This window comes from Ambystoma mexicanum, chromosome 6p, assembly GCF_040938575.1.
Source record: "Ambystoma mexicanum isolate Mex_15411 chromosome 6p, UKY_AmexF1_1, whole genome shotgun sequence".
NCBI classification, from domain to species: domain Eukaryota; kingdom Metazoa; phylum Chordata; class Amphibia; order Caudata; family Ambystomatidae; genus Ambystoma; species Ambystoma mexicanum.
Genome location: NC_090935.1, coordinates 1208150932 through 1208171197, shown reverse-complemented (window position 1 = coordinate 1208171197; position 20266 = coordinate 1208150932). Strand labels below are relative to the sequence as shown.

The window sequence follows — 20266 nt, the reverse complement described above, 5'->3', positions numbered from 1 at the left end:
CAGGGAGTTCATCCTGCAAGTCATCATTGCTTTGGGGGTACATTCGATAAGGTTCTCTTAATGGTTATCTTCTCCCAAACACTTGCTGCGGTATTAGCACGCCATCTGGTGTCAAACACAGCACGGTCTCATGTTTTCAATACATGGGAGGTAGGGCGGCGGGTTCTCCTGCAGATGTATTCAGCTGCTCTTCTACACCTCTGTTTGGTTTTGAGGCTTCAATGAGACCTCTGATCTTATCAATTTTGTAATGAAGAAGGAGTTGATTACACTGCATTTCTCTTGTGAAACTGGCACCTCAAGGACAGGTGTAGGCTAGGCATAGTGCTTGACTTGACTACTTCGAATAAGGTTTGGCTCTTTTTAAAGGATGGCTCAATGGTGGAGCCGTCCAGCCTTGCAGATCATGTGTCTGGATTTGGTACGCAGGGATTTGAGGGATGAGGCATTCTCTGGGTTGCAGTCCTGGCACCACCCCTTTTCAAGGGAACTGATTGAGTGTTTATTGTCAGCTAGCTTGGGTGTGTGCCAGGGTGCAGACGGTTTATCTTTGGTGCAACTAGACTTTATAGGTGCGTGGGTGTCCACTAGTTGTTTGGTAAAGTGAATAAAAGTATCAATAGGGCTGAGTCATTCCCTGTGGTGGGGAATGCTGTAAAAGTTGTCTCTAGTGTGTCTAACAGGAAATTCTAGAAGGAGAAGTGCTCAATCATAGAGTGTTAAGCTTGGCCATAGTGAGGCAAGTTTGTGTGTGATATGAGAAGGGGAATTGTGGTATGGTTGGTCCATTCGAGGAGGGAATTAGAACGCAAATGGAGTGGAGAAGAGGTGAAGATGAGGTTGAGTGTGTGGCCTTTGACATGCCACTCAACCCCTGGTGTCTGCCTTAATCTTTTCCCGGCTCTTCTACTGTTCTTCTACCCACTTTAGGCTTCCCATACCTCAGCTTGCCCCTCTGAAATCTGTATTCAAGGCCTCTATTCGTGTCCTATTTCTCCTAGCTCCTCATGACTGTAATTCTTCCTCCAACTCTGATCTAGGATGGCTTTCTTTCCATCATCGTCTAAAATTGAATTTTCTGTGCTTAGTTTTTAAATCTCTCCATGGCCTCGCACCTGCATACCGCTCTTCTCTTATTTCACTGTGTATTCCTTCGCGTTAACTCTGCTACTCTTCCCATTCCCTTCTTGCTGTTCCTCCTCCTCCCTGCGCTCAGTCTCGTTTCTGCTCATTTTCTCTCCTTTCCCTGCTAACCTGGAATGCCCTCCCTCTTTCTCTTTGTTCTATTTGTCTCTATTCTTCTTTCCGAGTCTCTTTGAGATCTTATCTTCTTTCTTCTGGTTAGCAAGGTTACTGTAAATGCAGATTTCCTCTGTGTTTTCGGTTTCATTTGCATTTTATTGTTCCGTGTTGTTCTCATGTACAGCGCTTTGGTGTAAAGTGCTATATAAAAATCAGATAAATACAAATACAAATAGATGTGGGGGTGAATACGATCTGTTGACGCTGCATGAAGTTGGTCAGAGAGAAAATGGAGTGACATAGGTGTTTTGTTTGTTGGGACACTAGAGTGTATGATGAAGACGTTATTAGTGCAGGGATTTTTACAGAGAAGATAAAGTTGGAAGGATCATCAATGAAGTAACAACACACTTGGGGGCTTGTACGTAAGATGGGATATAATTAAGTTGTTGCTTGTTATGGAGAACTGACATGAGAGGGATTTGAAGAAGCAGTGTGATGGGATAGGCATTAGCGTGCAAGGCCAGTCGATCTGGATGACTGCCACCCCACCTCCAATTTTTCCTCACCAGTCGGTATGATGAAGGCTCTAGCCTTGGGGTTGGAGGATATTGAAGATGTAAGGGACGAAGGTGTAAATCACATTTTGATCATCGAAAGGGCATCAAGATCGTTGTTTGTCATGATGTCAGCGATGCTGGGGTGTGTGCAAACCCAGAGTAGGTGTGTCCCATGAAAACCGGACAGAAGCGAATAGTAGGCGTGAACATGGGATATTGACGAAGTACGCCAGAGTAACTATCGTGCACTGCTTTAGGCGTTTGGCTGTATGATCCCAGGAGAACATGAGAATGGGTTTTAGAGAAAACACAGGGTGATGTCTACCTGGTATGCACTATGCAGAGTAACTGGTCCTGGGCTTTCCAGACCCTAACAGGACCAAACAGGAATCTTCTGTTTCGTTGTTTTTCTTTCGCAGTGCCCTGGCATCTAACAGTTAAGAAAGGAGGGCAGGGCTAAGTAGGTTGGTTTGGGCTTAGGTCACGTAACCTTGATCCACTTGCACCAACTCACCAACTGCAAATGAAAAGAGGCTAGAAGGCTGCTTAAGTAAGCCAAAAAGAGCACCAAAACAAAAAGGCACCAAATGATTAGCAGTAATCGACAGGTGGGTGTGGTTTAGTTTGGGTGACCTAGATCGACTTGAATCAGCCCAACAAATGATATCCACCCAGGAACTTAGAAAATAAAATATTAGGTTCCATGTTGAATGGGCGATGTGTGTGGGGTAGTGAATGTTTTTTGAGAATTCCCTTTCTAAGGCCTTACAACCTGCGGTCATAATTGTTCCTCCACATTTGAAGAACCTGAAGAAGTGTGTGTGGAAAAATAATATTGAGAAAATCTGATTGAATGATCTCTTTTTTGTTGTTAAATGTAGTTGCCCCGGTGATCACATTCTTGGACATCCCGGCTCTGGACCACCATTGGTGCATTCCATTCAGCGTCCGGGGTAACCCTGCCCCTACGCTACAGTGGTTCTACGAAGGAGAGCTCCTGAATTACACTCAGTTCATCTGGAGTAAAATCCATGAGACCAGCAACAAGAGTGAGCACCACGGCTGCCTCCAATTGGACAGCCCCACCCACGTCAATAATGGCCTGTACACACTGCGGGCGCAGAATGACTACGGGGTCGACGAGCGTCACATCCATGCAGAGTTCATGAAGATTCCTGATACGGGTGAGTGTCGCTTGCGCTTATTCTGCATGGGATTACGAATGGGGAGGCTGCTGCTGATGACTGCGACCACAAGTGGGTTAGTGCTGCTGCCACGTAGACATGCCTTTACAGTGCCCTAATAGACCCATCAATTGAATGTATCAAACAGAGGGGGCTCCCCTAATGGCGATAGATGTGCGTGCCATGTAAGGGGTGGTTCCAGGGTACTCTGAGGTTCCCCCTAGACCCACCTGACTGACATCGCATTATTATGGGTTCAAGTAAACACACCCACTTGGAGAATGTCCCAACAGAGTCCATCATCTTTTTGGCATACATGTTCTGGGCCTCTCTTTCCCCTTGCAAACACCAGGATAGAGTATGAGGAGTACCTTTGTTAATTATATGGGTAATAAAAATAGCAAAGTTTAAATATGAAACACGGCAACATGTGTGAAACGTTCCAGCATGAGGTGCCAAAGCAAAAAACATGTCTGAGAGCTTATAAGAGCTATCTTTACAACCAATCAACAGACTTAGGGGCTAATTGGTGGAGCGTTTATAGCGGAGGAGGAAAGTGACTTTGCACTGCAAATAAACATGTTCCACCTGGCTAAATGGGCCTAATTCCCCAAAAGGCACTAGGTCTGCGCTTCTTAGGGCCTCATTATGACCCTGGTGGAATGGGTTTAACGGCGCCGGTAAAGGTGCTGGTGCCGTTAAACCCATTCCACCCTATTACGAGGTCCCTGGTTTTACCAGACGTCCTTAGCAGGTCCCGCGAGGGGGCCAGCATGCTAACAACAGGCCCGTCAGTAACGGGCCCATTGTTAGCATGCTTCCCATTTCCATTTGAGCCCTATGGGGGCTCAAATGGGAATGGGGATGGTCCGGGTTCCCTGAATGGGGAAATACCGGGCCCTCCAAAGTCGGAATGGCCCAGTATTTCCCCATTCAGGGACCACGGACCGGACCCGAGTTTAGAGCCAGCCTTATTAAGGGCATGGCTGCCTCCAAACTCCTAATGAGGCGCATAGTGTTTTATGTGTGAATTAGGCCCATTTAGCGCGGTGCAAAGAGTACTTTGGCAGTGCAGTCACTTTGCTCTGCAAAAATACACTTTGTCCCGCTCTGTAAGTTAGGCCCATTGGAAAGTGTTTATTTGCAGTGCAAAGTCACTTTGCTCCGCTCTAAACGTTCCATGAATCAGGTCCCTAATCACATAGGTGCTAGGAGTTGCAAGACACTCTCAATAATATTCCCTATCCTGTGCAGCAGCGGCCAGCCTGCTCCCTCCGCCACATTTGCAATGAGTGCGATTGCTTCTGCTGGGGCACCTGGCATGTGGACTCCTCCCTCGAGAGTGATTGGAGGAAGTCCTATAAGACGAGCCAACTTGGAAGAAAGAATTGAATGACAGTATCACAGTGAGAATTATGAAGACATTCTCAGAACTGAGTTGACCCAGAGATGGCTTTGTAGACTTGCAAACTCTTGCAGGTCGCCCTCTTCCTCTCAGAGTGGGCTGACCTCTCCCCTTCTCTCTTGGCCTCTACCTCTCAATCTCTCCTCCTCGGACACCTCAACATCCATATGACTGCCTTTAATCCCTCCTTGGGGCTCTTCCACAACCTCTGCAACACTCTCTCTCTTTCCATTCTACCTTCTGGTCCACTTTCTGCTTTCCTCTCACCTGCAGATTTCTGTCCCCCAGGTGAAGCTGACCCCTCCACTGCCACCTACCTTCTCGTTCATCCGGCCCATGCAACGTGTGTCAGTGGAGGTTTTTGCTGCTACTTTCTCTGCTCCTCCGACACCTGCGGCTGACTCACACTCTGACACAGCCCTCGCTAACCTGCATCTTTATATCTGCAACACTCTGGATGTCCTTGCCCCTGTCATGAGAATGTGTCTGAAGCCTACCTCCAAGTGCACTCTTGGTATGACTCCGATCTCACCACCCTGAAATGCAAGTGTTGAGTGGCTGAGAGGAAGTGGAGGGCAATAGGTGCATCCTGTGACAAACTGGCCTACCGCCTGCTCCAAAGGCAAAACACACTCTCTGTCCTGTCCAAGAAGAGAGCCCACATCCAAGCCTGCATCTCTGCGGCTTCTAACAGCATGGCAGAATTCTTTAAAATCTGCAAGAAGCTGGCCAATCCTTCTGCAGTCTCCACCTCTCCTGTTCCCTCCCAGGCTCTCTGTACGGCTCTGGCTTCACAGTTCACCACTAAAACTCACAACATCCTGTCCTCTCTCTCCTCTTCCTCTCCCTCTTTCTCCCTTGGCCGCCCTCTAGCCACCTCTCCCTCTCCTCCTCCTATCCCCTCTTTCTCTCCGACCACCCCCGATGTTGTATTTTGCCAATGGAACTTTCCCCTCTCCCATCAAGCACTCTCTTGTGCACCCCCACTTGAAAATGCCTTCTGCCCATCCTCCCTGTCTGGCAAACTGCCACCCGATCTCTATCTTTCCTGGGCAAACTTCTGGAAAAGCTGGCCATCTCCTAGCATACTCTCCACACTGAATCTGCAGGTTAGCTCCATGATGGTCAGTCTGGCTTCAGAGCAGCCAGAGGCATGGAAACTGCTCTCCTCAACACCTTTGTAGATCTGCTCACTAATCTCAATTCTAGACTTCCTTAGACTTCCTTCTAACCTCCTCCTTCTGTATCTTTCCTCTGTTTTTGACATGGGCAATTATGCCATCCTGATCACTCGTCTGGGTTTCATGGATCAGGCCCTGGCTTGGTTGACCTCCTTCCTTCTGGACCGACCTGCTCAGGTTCAACTTGGGTCCTTTCTCTCCACCACCTCTCTCTCCACTTGTGGTGTTCCCCAAGGCTTTAACCTCTCACCCTGGCTCTTCAATGTCTAGTTGGCCCCTTTGGCGCACCTTATCTCTACCTTCTCCTCTAACTTTCAGTATTATGCGGATGACACTCCTCATCCTCCACTTCTCTCTTGCTCATTCCTTACTGTATATCCATGATTCAGGAGTGGTGTGCCTCCAAGTATCTCTGCCTTAATGCCAGTAAGACTGAGATCATTCTCTCTGGGACCCCTACTCCCACGTTCCCTCTCTCCTCTGGCTGCCCTTCTCGAGCCCTCTTCCTTCACCTTCCTGGGAGGCTAACAACCCCAGTGTCATCTTCGACTCCACTCTATCCTTCTCTCCTCACATCACAGACCTTGCCAAGAAGGCCCACTACCAGCTGCACCTCCTCAGAGGTATTCTTACTTTTCTCACTTTCCCCCAGAAGCTCATTGTCTCAGGAGCCCTGATTCTCTCTAGGCTGGACTACTGCAACAGCCTCTTTCTCTGTCTGCCTTTCTCTACTCTCCGCCCTCTGCAACTAATCCAGAACAGGACTGCGAGACTTGCCATTGGCCTCAAGCCCAGGGACCATATCTCACCAGCCCTGACATCTCTTCACTTGCTCCCGGTGGCTACAAGGATCAAGTTCAAGATCCTCTGCATCGTCCACAAGTCTTTCTGGGGCCGGGGCCTGCACTACAACCAACTCTCTCTTCCTAAACACCTTCCTTCTCGAGCCCATCGCTCAGCCACCTCCAACCCTCTGAGGGTCAGATGCTTCTCCAGGAAGAGAGTGGGGGGTAGATATTTCTCCTCTACAGGTGCCTCCCTCTGAAATGGCCTCCCTCCCACTCTCAAACTCGAGCCGGACCACCTGAGGTTCTGGAAGCAGCTCAAGATCTCCCTTTTCACTTCTGCTTTCTCTCTCTCTCCCCTGCTGACCAACCTGTCGGCTGCGTTGATGGTTGCCAGGCTACCCTCAGAGTTTCATTGGTACTAGGCTCCTCCATGACCAGTAGCTCCTGCACTGTCTCTGGGCCTACCGTGCACTTAGGGGCTGTATCTGGAACCCTGCAGTCCCCTGCCTCCTTGCGCTTACTGAGAGTCGCGCTGCCCTGACTGCATTTACCCAGAGTCGCGCTGCCCTGACTGCACTTCCCCCCTCCGGCACCCCCTGCACTTTTGCATATCGCACCTGCACGATCTGAATGACACAAGACCTAGTAAGATCGTTTATTTTGTCCTCCCTCTGCCTTTTCCTCCCTTGTCATGCTCAGGCAGAGAAGAGAAAAGAAAACATTGAAAGTATACAGGAATATGAGATGAGAGAATAGGCTCGAAAATCCACCTTGGCAAGAAACGGCAACACAGCCTATCTGGATTTGTGATGAAACAAGCATAAAAAAAGGGACGCTGGGGTCTAATCTGCCACACAATGACCACTTGCAGTCTTGCGCCTTGAGACCTCTGGCACTGTAAATCCACCCTAATGTCTTGGAGCCCAGTTGCGCACTAGAAGAGGGGCAGTATCGGTGGCTGTGCCCTTCAGGGGAACTCCACGCTCTGAGCAGCACTTGTGCAGCACTGATTGCTTGGAATACGATCTTTTATTGTTGAAACCTTGCATGACTTTAGCCTGATGTGATTTCATATTACTGAAGGCTGGTAATACCATTCTTTTCCCTGAAGTCTGCACCAACATTTGATCATCTGCATTTAGAATGAATGCGCTTGTTTGTACCCGCCTGTAGGCCGGTCACTCTGGACCGAACTTCCCTCCCCTCCTATTGCCCCATGCTCACCACCTTCTCTCTCACTCTCCCCGTAATTTTTCTTTTTACGCTCTCGATTATCAGTAAGTCCATGTGTTTTTTCTTCTGATTTTTTTGTACTCAACTATTGAATTTTTACATTTTCACCATTTTTAAATTCAAAGCAGTGGACAAAGGCAGGGGGGGCACACCAGATCCCTCTTTAGCCCTGAACCCCATCCCACCAACTCAAAAAAGGTACCCCCTTTCCCACACTGTCTGTAACTTTTAATTACATGAAATTATATTATACATTGTGGCTGAATTTCCTAGTGATGAATATTCTGCATTGAAAGATGTGTGTGGTAAATATTCTACAATTATACCACTTGTAACATCTTATGTTAAGATGTTACAAGTGGTATTAAGATGTTGTTAAGATAACAACATCTTAACAACATCTTATGCAAATATGTCTGCCATTGGCTGAGTGTTGGCCATTGTAAATCTGGAGAAATCTTCCGAGAATTGACACCAGAGGTTTTTCACTGGCATGCACTCTGGGATTCTTCACGTTGAACTACACTGTGCTGTTGTGGTCTCGTGGCCAAATTGGTCTAGTGGCCGTATTACTGCCTTTGCACATTGAGAGCAGGGATATGATATGATAGGTTATTTATAATGCACTTAATATCCAGAGGTTTGTAAGCGCGGACCCGGGGATCGAACCTGTGGTGCTCCGTGTCATCTTGCTTCCAAGGCGAGCATGTTGCCCCTGAGCTATCCTCCCGAGACTTCCCATCTTCTGCACTTTGCCAGCAATCGTGTCAATATGAGTAAGTAACTTTATCGCTACTCACCCAAATTGTTACGATATAAATCCCAGCTCTACTACAGCGTGTCATGAAGTATTGTCCAATTCCATGGTTGTGCCCCTTCTCCAGCCCGTGCTGGGCTTTGCAATTTGCTCTAATCTGGGCCCCACATCTCTCACTGTTGTCTGTGCAACAGAGCATGAGTGTGATGCTCTGTCGACAGTACATGCTGCCTCTAACGCAGTGTTATTCACACTTTTTGATGCTGAGCCCCCTTGAGTTAAAATATGATCGAGCCCCCCCTTTAGTAAAAATGGAGTTGCTGGTCCCCCTGAGATGCCATATCTGCGTATATATTCTATTGAAATCAGTCACCGTCCTCCTTTTTTGAAGAGCCTCGCACCCCCCTTGGCCTTCCTTTGGGCCAACCCCACGGTTTGAAGACCACTGCCCTAAAGAGCTCCTCTGCTCATTTTACATAGGGCCAGACTATACCAAATACTTAACATAAAATATTCTGCTTTGGACGTTGCTTAGGATCAGAAAATAGCTATTTTGTTTAGATTCTTGCTTCAAATGAGAAAATCGAAGCTTGAGATGTAAATGCCGCATTGTGGGGGCCCAGGGCTCTCCCCGCCTCCACTGCCCCGAGGGCTGAAAGGCTGTGTACAAGATTGCGTCTAATTCTTTCCCAAAGGTTCATAGCTGGTCCAACACCGCACAGGGATCAAAAAGCACTTAATAATCAATTACCATGTTCAGAAAAGTTGGGGCCGGAGAGCCAGGGGGATTGGCAGCAGGAAAGATGGAGAGTGTGAAGCTGAGAAACAGATGTGCTTCCTGTCATGCCGTTTGTCTTCATTTGGGATGAGGAATGGTGCAAGGAGGCGATTTCAGAACTCACCGCAGAAGGGCAAGCTAGCCGGTCACTTTGGCTTTCTTCCTTCACCGTAGATCGATATGTGGACCTGCCTGTCCTGGCTTTCTTCCTTCAGCACTCATGACATGCTGCTTGAACCCCTCACACAGGGGCACCCTCTCCTGATCGCCTCTCTTGAGGCCTGGGCGCTCCACCCAGTCACACCTTATGAGCAGTGATCGAAGTGAGCGGGAACGGTCGGGAGTGCTGTTCCACTACTTTTATTTTTATCTGTTCACCATTACTCTGCTTTTTACGACCATATTCACCAATCTATATAGAGGATTTGTCCATTCATGTCCCTGTGCAAGTGTAAAGTTCTAATGAGAGCCTTAGTTACTAGTCACTTAGACTATTGCAATGCCCCCGGCTGCAACACCGTGTCATATTTTGCGCTATGTTTCAGCCTACCCTTGCCCCTTCTGAGACCACAGTTCCACTACTTTGTTCGGTTCACTTTTACCATTGTTTATGAGGAGGCTGCAGGGTAGCGGTGTTCATCTCAACTGATCAGCGCGCACGCGGCACCTGGTCCTGTTTTAAAGTCCTGTCCATCTTAAACTCTACACATTGGATAAGTAAAAGCAAAAATTGCAAATAATCCTTGAAGCCGGCACTACTGCTTCAATCGTTCGAAATGATGTGCCATTAGCACGTTTACTTCATATGTATAATAGAAGCTATCAAAATAATTTCTATCAAGAGATTATGACGAAACTTCGGGCCTCATTATGAGTTAGGTGGTAAATTAGTGGTACATCTTCTGATTTGATGCAGCCATATTTCAGATTTTCCCCAAATGGTAATTCCACGTGTTAAATCTGAGGATTTTTGGCAGTGAGATGGGTGATTAATCTCCAGCTTTTTGGTGGACCTAGACCTTCCAACTCACTGCCAGAAGTTGTAGTATGAAGGTGTCGTAATGTGGCGGCGAAGTACCAGCAATGGAGTGATGCCACTTCACCACTACTTCTTGCCACGTAATGAGAGTTCATTTCCTGAATAGAGCCTGTCCCTCCACAACCGAGCACTGAAGTGTGAGGGCATAAAACGCATCCGAAATCCTGCAGTGCCCACGTCGAAAACAACACATATGTCTGATTTGTGTGACGGGTGTTTTCAATAATGACCGAGACAAGTGATTCAATCCCAATTGTAAAATCTTGTACATATGCAATGTGATGCATCCAAACTTCCCTGGCTTTATCGATCAACACATTTAAAAACTTTTATTTGTGAAACAATTCAAGTACTGCACTCCCCCCAGTGTGTCGAAATCAAAATAGCTAAAATATAGGCAATTCATGGGGACTTATGACACTGCATTTTGAGCTTGGCGTCCTGTTAAAAAATGCATAAAAGCCTTGGGTACAACTTCTACGCATTTTCTTTACTGTGTGCCCCATTTTCATTGATTTGTATAGTGGAGAAGAGGGGCGACACATAACTTACATTTCCACAACTACCTTCCTTTCTGCCAGACAAATACTCCTGCATTTGCACTGGGATGGATTTTCATTCTAGCGCAAATGCTGGGGAGGCCTTTGGAGTTTACTGGTATTTTGCACCAGCAAAAAGCAGACAGACTCCATAGGGATCTATTGTAAATGCTGTCCAGTGTGCGTACATGGCATACAGGGCCTCATTATGACCCTGGCGTTAAGTGGCAAACGATGCCGGTAAAAGATTACCGGCATCGTTTACCGCTCCGGCCGATTATAACTGAACAATGCGCTATTTACGGCACCGTAATTAATGGTGCCACTAAAAGCGCCAAGGGCGCGGGCACGCGACCTCCCATGCCGTAAATACCGGCATGGCGCAAAGTGGGGAACATCACGAGTCGGGCGGACATACAATTAATGCCATTGTGAAGGGCGTAAAGTACCTTACCGCCATGGTGCTAATACCGCCCCCGCGGACCAACTGTAAACGGCCATGTGCAGTGTTCCCAACTGCCACATGTGCACACAATCTGCACAGGTGGAGGCCATACAGACTGGCCAAGCACATAAGGAGCACACCACACCCCTTCCCACACCCAGTCACACTCCACAATGACCCCAATACTAATAGCAATGCTGGGCTGGAGGACCTGATTGCAGTGGAAGTGCAACAACAACAGCAAGAACAACAACAACAGGCAGAACAGAGGAGGTGCAGGAGGAGAAGGAGGGCAAGACAGGGCCAGCATGCCCTACCAGCACAGCAGTGGCACCACGCAGGCAGCCCCCAATCCCACGCATCAGAGCCAGTCCATTCAACCTAACCACTGAGCGGATCCACACCCTGTACCGTCTGGACCGGGACACCATCATTACCATTGGGGACATGATACATGACCACAAAATGCAAGATGCAAGCAGCCCTACCATGTAAATGAAACTGTGTCAACCATTCCACAGCCATCTGCATGTGTACTGTACCAAATCAGATTGCATCCCCCTCATCAAAATGCAGGTACAAGCAATGACTATGGCCAATACACAGCACCAAAAACCATCAACTGAAAGGACAGTCCACCATTACTGCGTACAAAGGAGTCACATAAGGGTCAAAAACATCAATACACCACTACACTGACACAGAGGCCCAACTGAATTGTATGACACCTTTTGTTGTGCGTAGTGAGATCATCATGAGGCTGACATCAACGGTGCCAGGATGAAAGCATACAAATCACCGGACATCTTCAACATCACAGAAACAACCACTGTGGACTAACACAGTGCATGGGCACTCACAAAGAACTTGACCCCCCTGCGCCGACTAGTAGATGGCATGCAAACCAGTCCATAAGAGAAATACACACATACCAGTCACATCGTGTGTCTCCATCCATGCATGGAAATGGGCTTGAACATAAGAAATACATGCATGCTATGTCGTCCCTCAATGAGGTCAATTATGATGTGGTAACTTACTCATACATCGTTGGCCACATGCAGATGATGCACGCTATCTCTTGAAGAGGTGGCTCCTTACCACAGTCTGTAACCCGCAGAACATGCACGAAAGGACTACAATCGTGCACATACACGTACCCTTGTGGTGATTGAGCAGACATTTGGCCTTTTGAAGGCAGGTTTTCACTGCCTCAGCAGGTCTGGTGGGGCACTCCTGTACGGGCATCAGGAGGTGGCCAAGAAAGTCATGGCATGTGTCATGCTACACAATAAGTGCATCTGATGGACTTTGCCCCTGCCCACTGACGCTGAACTGCAATCACCTGACAATGAGGATGAGGAGGTTGGGGATGGGGCAGCACCTCAGGGACGTAACAATGCACAGGAGGGACATGCCATGCATCAGACTCTGATCAACCAATGTTTCTAGCAGACATGGACGGGGGGGGGGTTACATGGAGATGGCACTCGGGGCACAGGGTGTGTCCGGGATATGGACACTGTAGAATGTTAACCAATTAAGCACACTTACGCAATAAGCAATGTCCACACATGTGATTTCTGATTAACCAAAAAGTGTATTGAATAGGCAAAACAAAGTGAACAGGCCCACCACCCCACACACCCACTACCCCCTCCACCCTCTACTCCCCAACACACCCACTCCCCTCTCCCCCCTCTACTCCCCAACACACCCACTCCCCTCTCCCCCCTCTACTCCCCAACACACCCACTCCCCCCTCCCCCTCTACTCCCCAACACATGGTGTGCAGTACTGTGCACCAGTGGAACACGTGGCACCAGTACACAAGGCTATGCCTACTGGCATCCCCCTCTCCCATCACCAGGTGCACCCCTGTCTGATCGCCGCAGGGTCCTGCCCGACCTGTGCACGGGGCTGGTCCTGGTGGAACTGGCAGCTGAGGATGTACTCGGTTGCTCGGATGGACGCATGTCCCGCATTGCTTGCACCAAGTCAGACAGTATGTGCCGCACTGCGGCAAGTTCAGCGCATATGTCCTTTGAACTGGACTCAATAGCTGACCTCAGGGAAGCAGCACAATCAGGCATATCCTCCCTAGCGCTACAACATTCTGTGATATGCTGTGTCAACAGGCCAGTGAGTTGTTGTTGGTGCCTTATAATGTCCTGCATCCCCTCTTGGGTGTTTTGGGCTGTGGTTGATGGTTGAGGGGTGTACAAAATACTGTTTTCCTCCTGCACAGGTGTGGTTGGGCTGGGAGTAGCCGGCCACGAGTTTGCCTCAGATAGCCCGTGTATGCTGTTGTTGGGCAGGCTGCATGGGGACAGGTGGGGGGAATGCAGGGGGCCATTGGTGGAAGTGTCAACATGCAGCACATCCCCTTCCTCGTCATCCGAGATTGCTGCTGTGGCAGCTGTTTCACCAATGGTGCTGCTTGCAGCCGATGCAGTTCCTTCGGCGGCCAACACTTGGCTGATGCTGGCTGTTGTTGGTGCCAAAGGTGTGGACGTGGAGCACATTGGTGCTGTGGCCTGTGGTGTGCTCTTGGCCATTTCCTGTCTTAGGGGTTTCCTTATGCCCCTTAAAGTGGAGGGCCGGTGTTGTCCCTCTTCGGCCCTGGCCTTCTTAGCTGGGGTGGCACCAGTGTCGTCATCGGCGCTGTCTGATTGTGTGCCTGTGGGGGACCAAAGGAGGGAGAGGGTTTGTGAGGGAGTGACATACAGGTTGTCTCACTCTTGGGTGGGTGATGCATGGAGGCATGTGGGTAGCTACAGAAATGGGGTGCATTATGCATGTGGACAAGGTGATGCTCTGCACTGCCTCTTGTGCTAATGTGTCTGGTGGACCCTGGTATGCATCATTGCACTTCCCATTCATCTGGACATCATCGTGGTGGTATTGGCATAGTTAGACTTGAGACACCTACCTGCATCGGCTGATGACGGGGCTCCTCTCTCCATGTCCCCTGCTCCCTCTATGGACTCCGTGCCTATGGTGGAGGCACACATCTACTCCCATAGCTGGAGTTTTAGGGGCGACTCAGCACCTCCACCTGTCGCCATCCCAAGATTCCTGTTTGCCGCCAGTATGCTCCTCACACGGCGACGTAGGTCGTCCCACCGCTTGCGGCATTGTTTTGGGGTGCGGGGTGTTGTGCCGACAGCACTGACCCTCTGGGAGACCATGGCCCAAATCTGCTTTTTCCGCAGCAGCGCCGGTCGGGGGATCATCTCTGTTGCAAACATGACATCTGCATGTTCCTGGAGGATTTCTGCCAACATGGTCAGCTCCTGTCTTGAGAAGCGCTCCTGGCGCAGCCGATCTCCGCTTTTCTTAACAACTTTTGGCATCCTGATATCAGAGGGTGGTGGTTGAGGTGTGTGGGAGTTCTGGGGGTCAGATGTCTCCTGGTTACAGAGGATGGCAATGGATTGTGTTTTTAAAGATGGCCGCCGTGCTCTTTCCCGTTCCTGTGCGATAACGCTACTTCCGGATCTGCTTATTTACGGTCACCGCTAATAGCGGTTCCCGCTATTAGCGGTGACCGCTAATGCCGATAGCTAGGATGCCGGAGGTGCTATTTGCACTGCATACAATGACGGTAAGTGGGATTTTTAGCCCTTTAGCGGCATGGCAGTGATTTCATTAACGGCATTGCGCAATGCTCGTGCCCGCAAACTCGTAATGCGACGCTTTTAGCGGTCTCTTGCCAGCACGGACACGGTAATTGCGCCATGCCAGTAATGACCGATACTTACTGCCAGGGTCATAATGAGGCCCACAGTGTTTACTCAATTTTCATGGCAGAGTGCAAAATGGGAGGGCAAAGGGAAGCACACATGCTTGTACACATTTTGAAACTTTTATTTGTGAAACAATTCAAGTACCCCGCTGTGACGAATCACCTTCCGGGCACCAGTGGTGCAGGGATGAATATTGGTTTCTAAACCATCAATCGCCCCACACCTCTAGTACACCAGAAGCGATCCGAACAGATTGGAACACAAGTCAATTATAAACCTCCTAGTCCAATTTTGGTAACATGGATGTAATGGCAGGCATATCTCCGCAAGGTCATGGGTTGGTGGTTAGTTGCAACACAGCGAACATACAATTATTACCCAATGATAAAAGGGGCTGTCCAGTTAAGGTTGTATACAAATATATACTTTATTATTACAACAACAGAGGGTTGTCGGTAAAGCATTCAGTCTTAACTCTTAAAGGTTATTTGGTTTCAGCGCCAAGTGAGCGAGGGGTTGTAAATGTCTAAAGGGGCCTTCGGAGAAGGACCAGGGGGACAGAACCACAATGAACCTGGTGCTTGAGATTATCTTGATGCTCAACAGCGTCAAGTCAGTTACAGGATGCTTTGCAGCTTCTGTGACAGAGTTCAAGATGGGAGACAGCTGCAGGTATCAGGCGGCAGGCAGTTGGCAAGCAAGGCCGGATTGATGGCTGCAGGCTGGCCTACACAGAGGCTCGGGGTCAAGAATGATTGTCTCTGTTCTGGTTGGTGGATCTAGAATGGTGGTCGAGGCATCTCAGACTCCTTTAGTGACTGCTATCAGTGGTGCAGCCGGTCGCTGTTCAAGGGCACGACTGCCTCGAAAATGTCCTTAAAAGATGGACGCTGGTTGATGCTTGTGTGCCACTCCTCCTGGCTTCTTCACAGGGCTCGTGGCATCCTTTCAAGGTGGACAGCCCAAAGCTGAGGAGAGCGCTTGCAGACAACAGCCTTGTCCTTTGTCCAGAGACTCGCTGGTGCTTCCCATCTGGAGGAAAGTAGCAGGGCATGCTGTGTGCTGGCTGGGTACCAGTTTTGAAGCTGCTGGACGGGTCCTCTGAGTCCGGTATCTCCCTCTGTTCCCTGGGAGATGTTTAGGGGAGGGATCGTGCTTCCCTCTTGGTAATCCTGGCCGTTCTTCACTGGCAGAAGCTGTAAGGCAAATTGTACCTTCGGCCATGGTCTAAATGAGTCCTTCGTCTTACTCCTTTGGAAGAGGTAGGATGATCTGGTAAGTGAGGGGCTCAGCCCTCTTTTAAAGCCAAATGGACCCCAGTGATTGGTGCAGGCTAAGACTACCTTAAGGTACCAATCCGGGGTCCCCACCAACAATCTTCTGTTATGCATGAGGTCAGGACCAAAGTGCTTTGCAACAGGAAAGGTATGAGATGACAACATGTATTCCTAATTTCCACCCATCTTCCTGTCTGTTGATCAAAACTGTCTCTCTGGTGAACTTAGCCCTCTGTGATTCTTGATCAAGGTGCAGGCCTCGCTTGAAGTTTGTGGTGAGAACAGACTTCTGTCTCTCTCAAATCACATACTTCATCCCTCTGAAAGGGAGTTTTCTTACTGTAAACAGTTGTCCCAGACATGGCATTCACTGCCCATCTTGCAGAGGGTTAGGAGCTAGCTTCAAGGTGACACATTTCATATCAAAGAGGTGTTCGATTTCCTGCCCATTATTATGTTCTGTGACCAGGCCTATTCGCAGGACTGCTTCAATTAACTCTCATCAGTATGCGCCGCCACCACACATTACTTAGACAATAGAACAGGGAAGATCCATGGAGCCTTTGATATTTAATTAGGCTAGCCACGGGAGGAGGAAGGTGTTGCCCTTATCCTCTGGATGTTTATGTGCACCCCTCACTGTCATCTGTCAAATAAATGTGACAGGGAGGACTGCGTCTGTAGGCTGTGTGTGGCGTGCATAGAAAATGTGTGCGGATTAGCCCCACACATTTTCGGAGGTTCATCTTCCATCATTCCATTTCCTAAGCAATCCTCAAAGGAGCCCAGGCAGGCACACACTCCCTGTGTGGAATTTTGAATCCCTCACACCCTCTGCCCCCACTGTGTCAATATCTGCTGTGCAAATGACAAACTTTTGGTGCCAGGGACCCATGGACGTGAACGTGCACATGTAATGGATTCCCGCAACCAAATTAAAAGAGACTAAAAAATTAGCTCCATGCAGTGTTTCAGTACATTAAACTTCTACACTGTCATGCTACAATCATATATTCGAGATATCTCAAAGTACGTATCACAGCTGCATACAGCCAAGTATTTATTAATCAACTACCTGAGAGATGATGCTTCCATATCATACAGTCAGCTTTCTCAATTCAGGTAAGAGCATTAATTGATAATGAACCAATATAAAATAAGGTTGCCTCAATATAAAGAAGACCTTAAGTGCATCACTCTGATGCGTAGTGGGTTTAGCCCCTATCCAGTCCACTTGTGAGGGGAAACCTAATAATTTGACACCAAACATAAGGGAAGGAAAACAGGCCATATTTTATTCTAAGAAGCAACATACAGGTGATCCCAGCATTGCCTGGTTAGCAGTGACTTCTACTCCTAACCCCTATCTGGGTGTCTTTCCCCATTCCTGGGTATTGAACATGGGGACACGTGTCACTTCTGGTCTTAATTATTTTCAGGCATCTCACTCCTGTGCAATGCCCTTATGAGTTAAGGCCCACCATGGTAACCTTCTCAGATACATTTGCAGTAAGAAGGAGGTCAGGGACCCTGGGTTCAGGTAAGCCCTCTTTATGCTAGTACGTTCAGAGGTACAGATAGCGGAGGCCCATCGGGATCCAACACCCAGGCAATCTCCAACCGACAGGGATCCAACAATACACACATTCTACTAGCTTACACTGTCATGATGCCTGCCCCCGGGAAGCCAGACCAGGCCCAGCAACCCCGGAAGCAGGCATCATGCCATTTGAAGCATGCCCAAAAACCCCAGTTAGGGGCTGTTTGGGTGCAGTCCTGGCGCCTATGGCGCCAGGCTCATAAGGATAAAGTCAGTCCTGGCGCCATGGGCGCCGGGCTCATTACAGAAAACTTACCTAATGCAGACCATGCTGCATACTCACCTGGTGCAGACCATGCTGCACGAAGCCACAAGCCAAATGGGGCTTAGGAGGGACTATTTTACCTAAGGGACTACTTTTTTCTTGGGTGGGGGCTGTGGAAGAATACTTACCTGGGACTTCTTCCTAAGCTATTTAAACCACGCCCGGACAGCCACACGTGCTTCAGCAGCATAACGCTCACCGTGCCTCCAGCATCTTCCAGTCTTCAGCCACGCCCGCTTCAGTCCTGGACCACCTGGAAACGAAAAGAAAGAAGGAGAAGAGGTTCAAACTTGAAACCTTACCTGAATTCTTGATCCATCGCGCCGTCGATCTCGAAGAAGGAGTCATCGCACGCGCATCGTCACGCACCTCGCAGCGCCGCGCTGCACTCACCATCCAGTGCAGCTTTTCCTCACTCCATCGCAGACTCTGCATTTCCACACCGCTCTCCGATATCTAAGGGGACAAGAAAAGCCAGGTGAGCACGGGAATGCAAAAGGGCAATACAAACTACCCCCAAAGACTTACCGGATTACCACGGGGGGTACTCACCTCATCTCGGGTCGGCGCAGTTAACTCAGCATTACCGCCGCACCCCATCCCCTAAGGGGAAACCACTGGACATTACAAGCAACCCCCCAAAGACTGACCTGATTTACCGCAGGGGGTACTCACCTCATATCGGGTCGGCGCAGTTAACTCTGCATCATCACCGTACCCCGGCCCCTAAGGGGAAAACCACTATAGACTTACCTGACTCTCACCAACTGCCCTTTGGACTCTTCTTGGTGGTTAAGTCGGCAACCTACAAGGAATCGGAAAGAGTGAAGATCAGACATTTGAACTCTTACAAACTATTGGATCCTAGAGTCAATACTGGAACTCACCAATTCCTCCACGCCAGTGAAGTAACTGGTCGTCTACGCGCCCCTGCTCTTGATGCAGGATGGAGAGCCCACCTTTCTAAACCATCAGGTGAGAACAAGAGGGAGTGGTCAGTGGGCAGACAACGGGAGTGGAAGGTGGGTTAACGCTCGAATTACGGGAGGTTAATTCCCTTTCTCCTTTGCAGAAAGATATTCATACGAGCCGACAAACGAAGTAAGTGGGGGTGTCCAGTCAGTCATCTCGGCTCAACGTGGCACCAGGCCGGTCCAGATCGACGTCCCCGTGGGAACAGGTGAGCGTAACATACGTACTCATGACATCACAGCATATTCAGGGGTTGTATACATGCTATAGACTAACACCACTCATACCAACCAGACACAGAAAGGGATGAAAAGTGGTCGTTGCTCAGGCAGGCACTCCAGTGACAATCAAATATTCACTCATTCTAGGGACACCCTTGCAACAATCAACCAGACACCCATGCAAGGGATACGCTCAAAGAACACTACCCAACTACCCATGGACGGGACAAGCACACAGCGAGGGCAGGAAGAAAAGAAGTGGAAAGAAACCAACCGCCAAGATACATCGCCACCCAGATGGCCGCACACACCAACCAGAGGAAGCCATGCTGAGCGTGCAAGACCCAGAATACTGTCGGAAACAACATGGCCAAAGTTAGCCACACGTAAGATCAAACACCCTGAGGTACCCTGAGCTTCCACCCCAATGATACACCTACGCACCCTCTGCAGGACATAGAAAAACACCACCAACAATTAAACAAACACATCCAGGCAACACGCTGGCAAACTTGCGAAAGGCAGCCTTCCTCTGTTCCCTTAGCAGACAGACACGGCAGTCTCAGGCAAGTGAGAGTATCCAGGAGTTTACACACCAGAAGTACTTTCATAATGTTAACAAATGATTGCAACAAGGGGAATGCCAACGGTAGGTAACACAGAGAAGGGCAAAAGAATACCAACACGCCATTTAGTGTAATGCAATCATTTCTACAACTACGAGTAATCTAGAACAACTGCACCGGCAGTCCTCCCACTGCATGCCCCATAGCAGGCAGACAGAGAAGCACTGCGAGCGAGAGGCAACACTCCGGGGCATGAATTCCAACATTGCAGAGAGGGATGGAATGGTCTGGCCGCAGATCAAAACACAGGTAGGTAGAGAAGGAAAGCTGCTAGAGGAGCAGGAAAACGAAGGCAACGACTGCACAGGCTCACACGAGGCAATGCAAGATGGAACTCGTACACAGCCTTTGAATCTGAATTGCTCAGACATAAATAAAACACTTGGGCCTGAACATTTAAGATGA

General features: G+C 49.0%; 1 protein-coding gene across 6 annotated transcripts in view; it reads left to right on the top strand.

The window, feature by feature from the left end:
* NTRK2 (neurotrophic receptor tyrosine kinase 2) overlaps window positions 1–20266 on the top strand; it is a 663657-nt gene that overhangs the window by 191328 nt on the left and 452063 nt on the right. For all 6 annotated transcript variants that reach the window (XM_069625860.1, XM_069625859.1, XM_069625858.1 and 3 more), the window contains one exon: window positions 2684–2986. In XM_069625860.1, the coding sequence (XP_069481961.1) occupies window positions 2684–2986 (303 nt within the window). The remainder of the gene's footprint in view (window positions 1–2683; window positions 2987–20266) is intronic.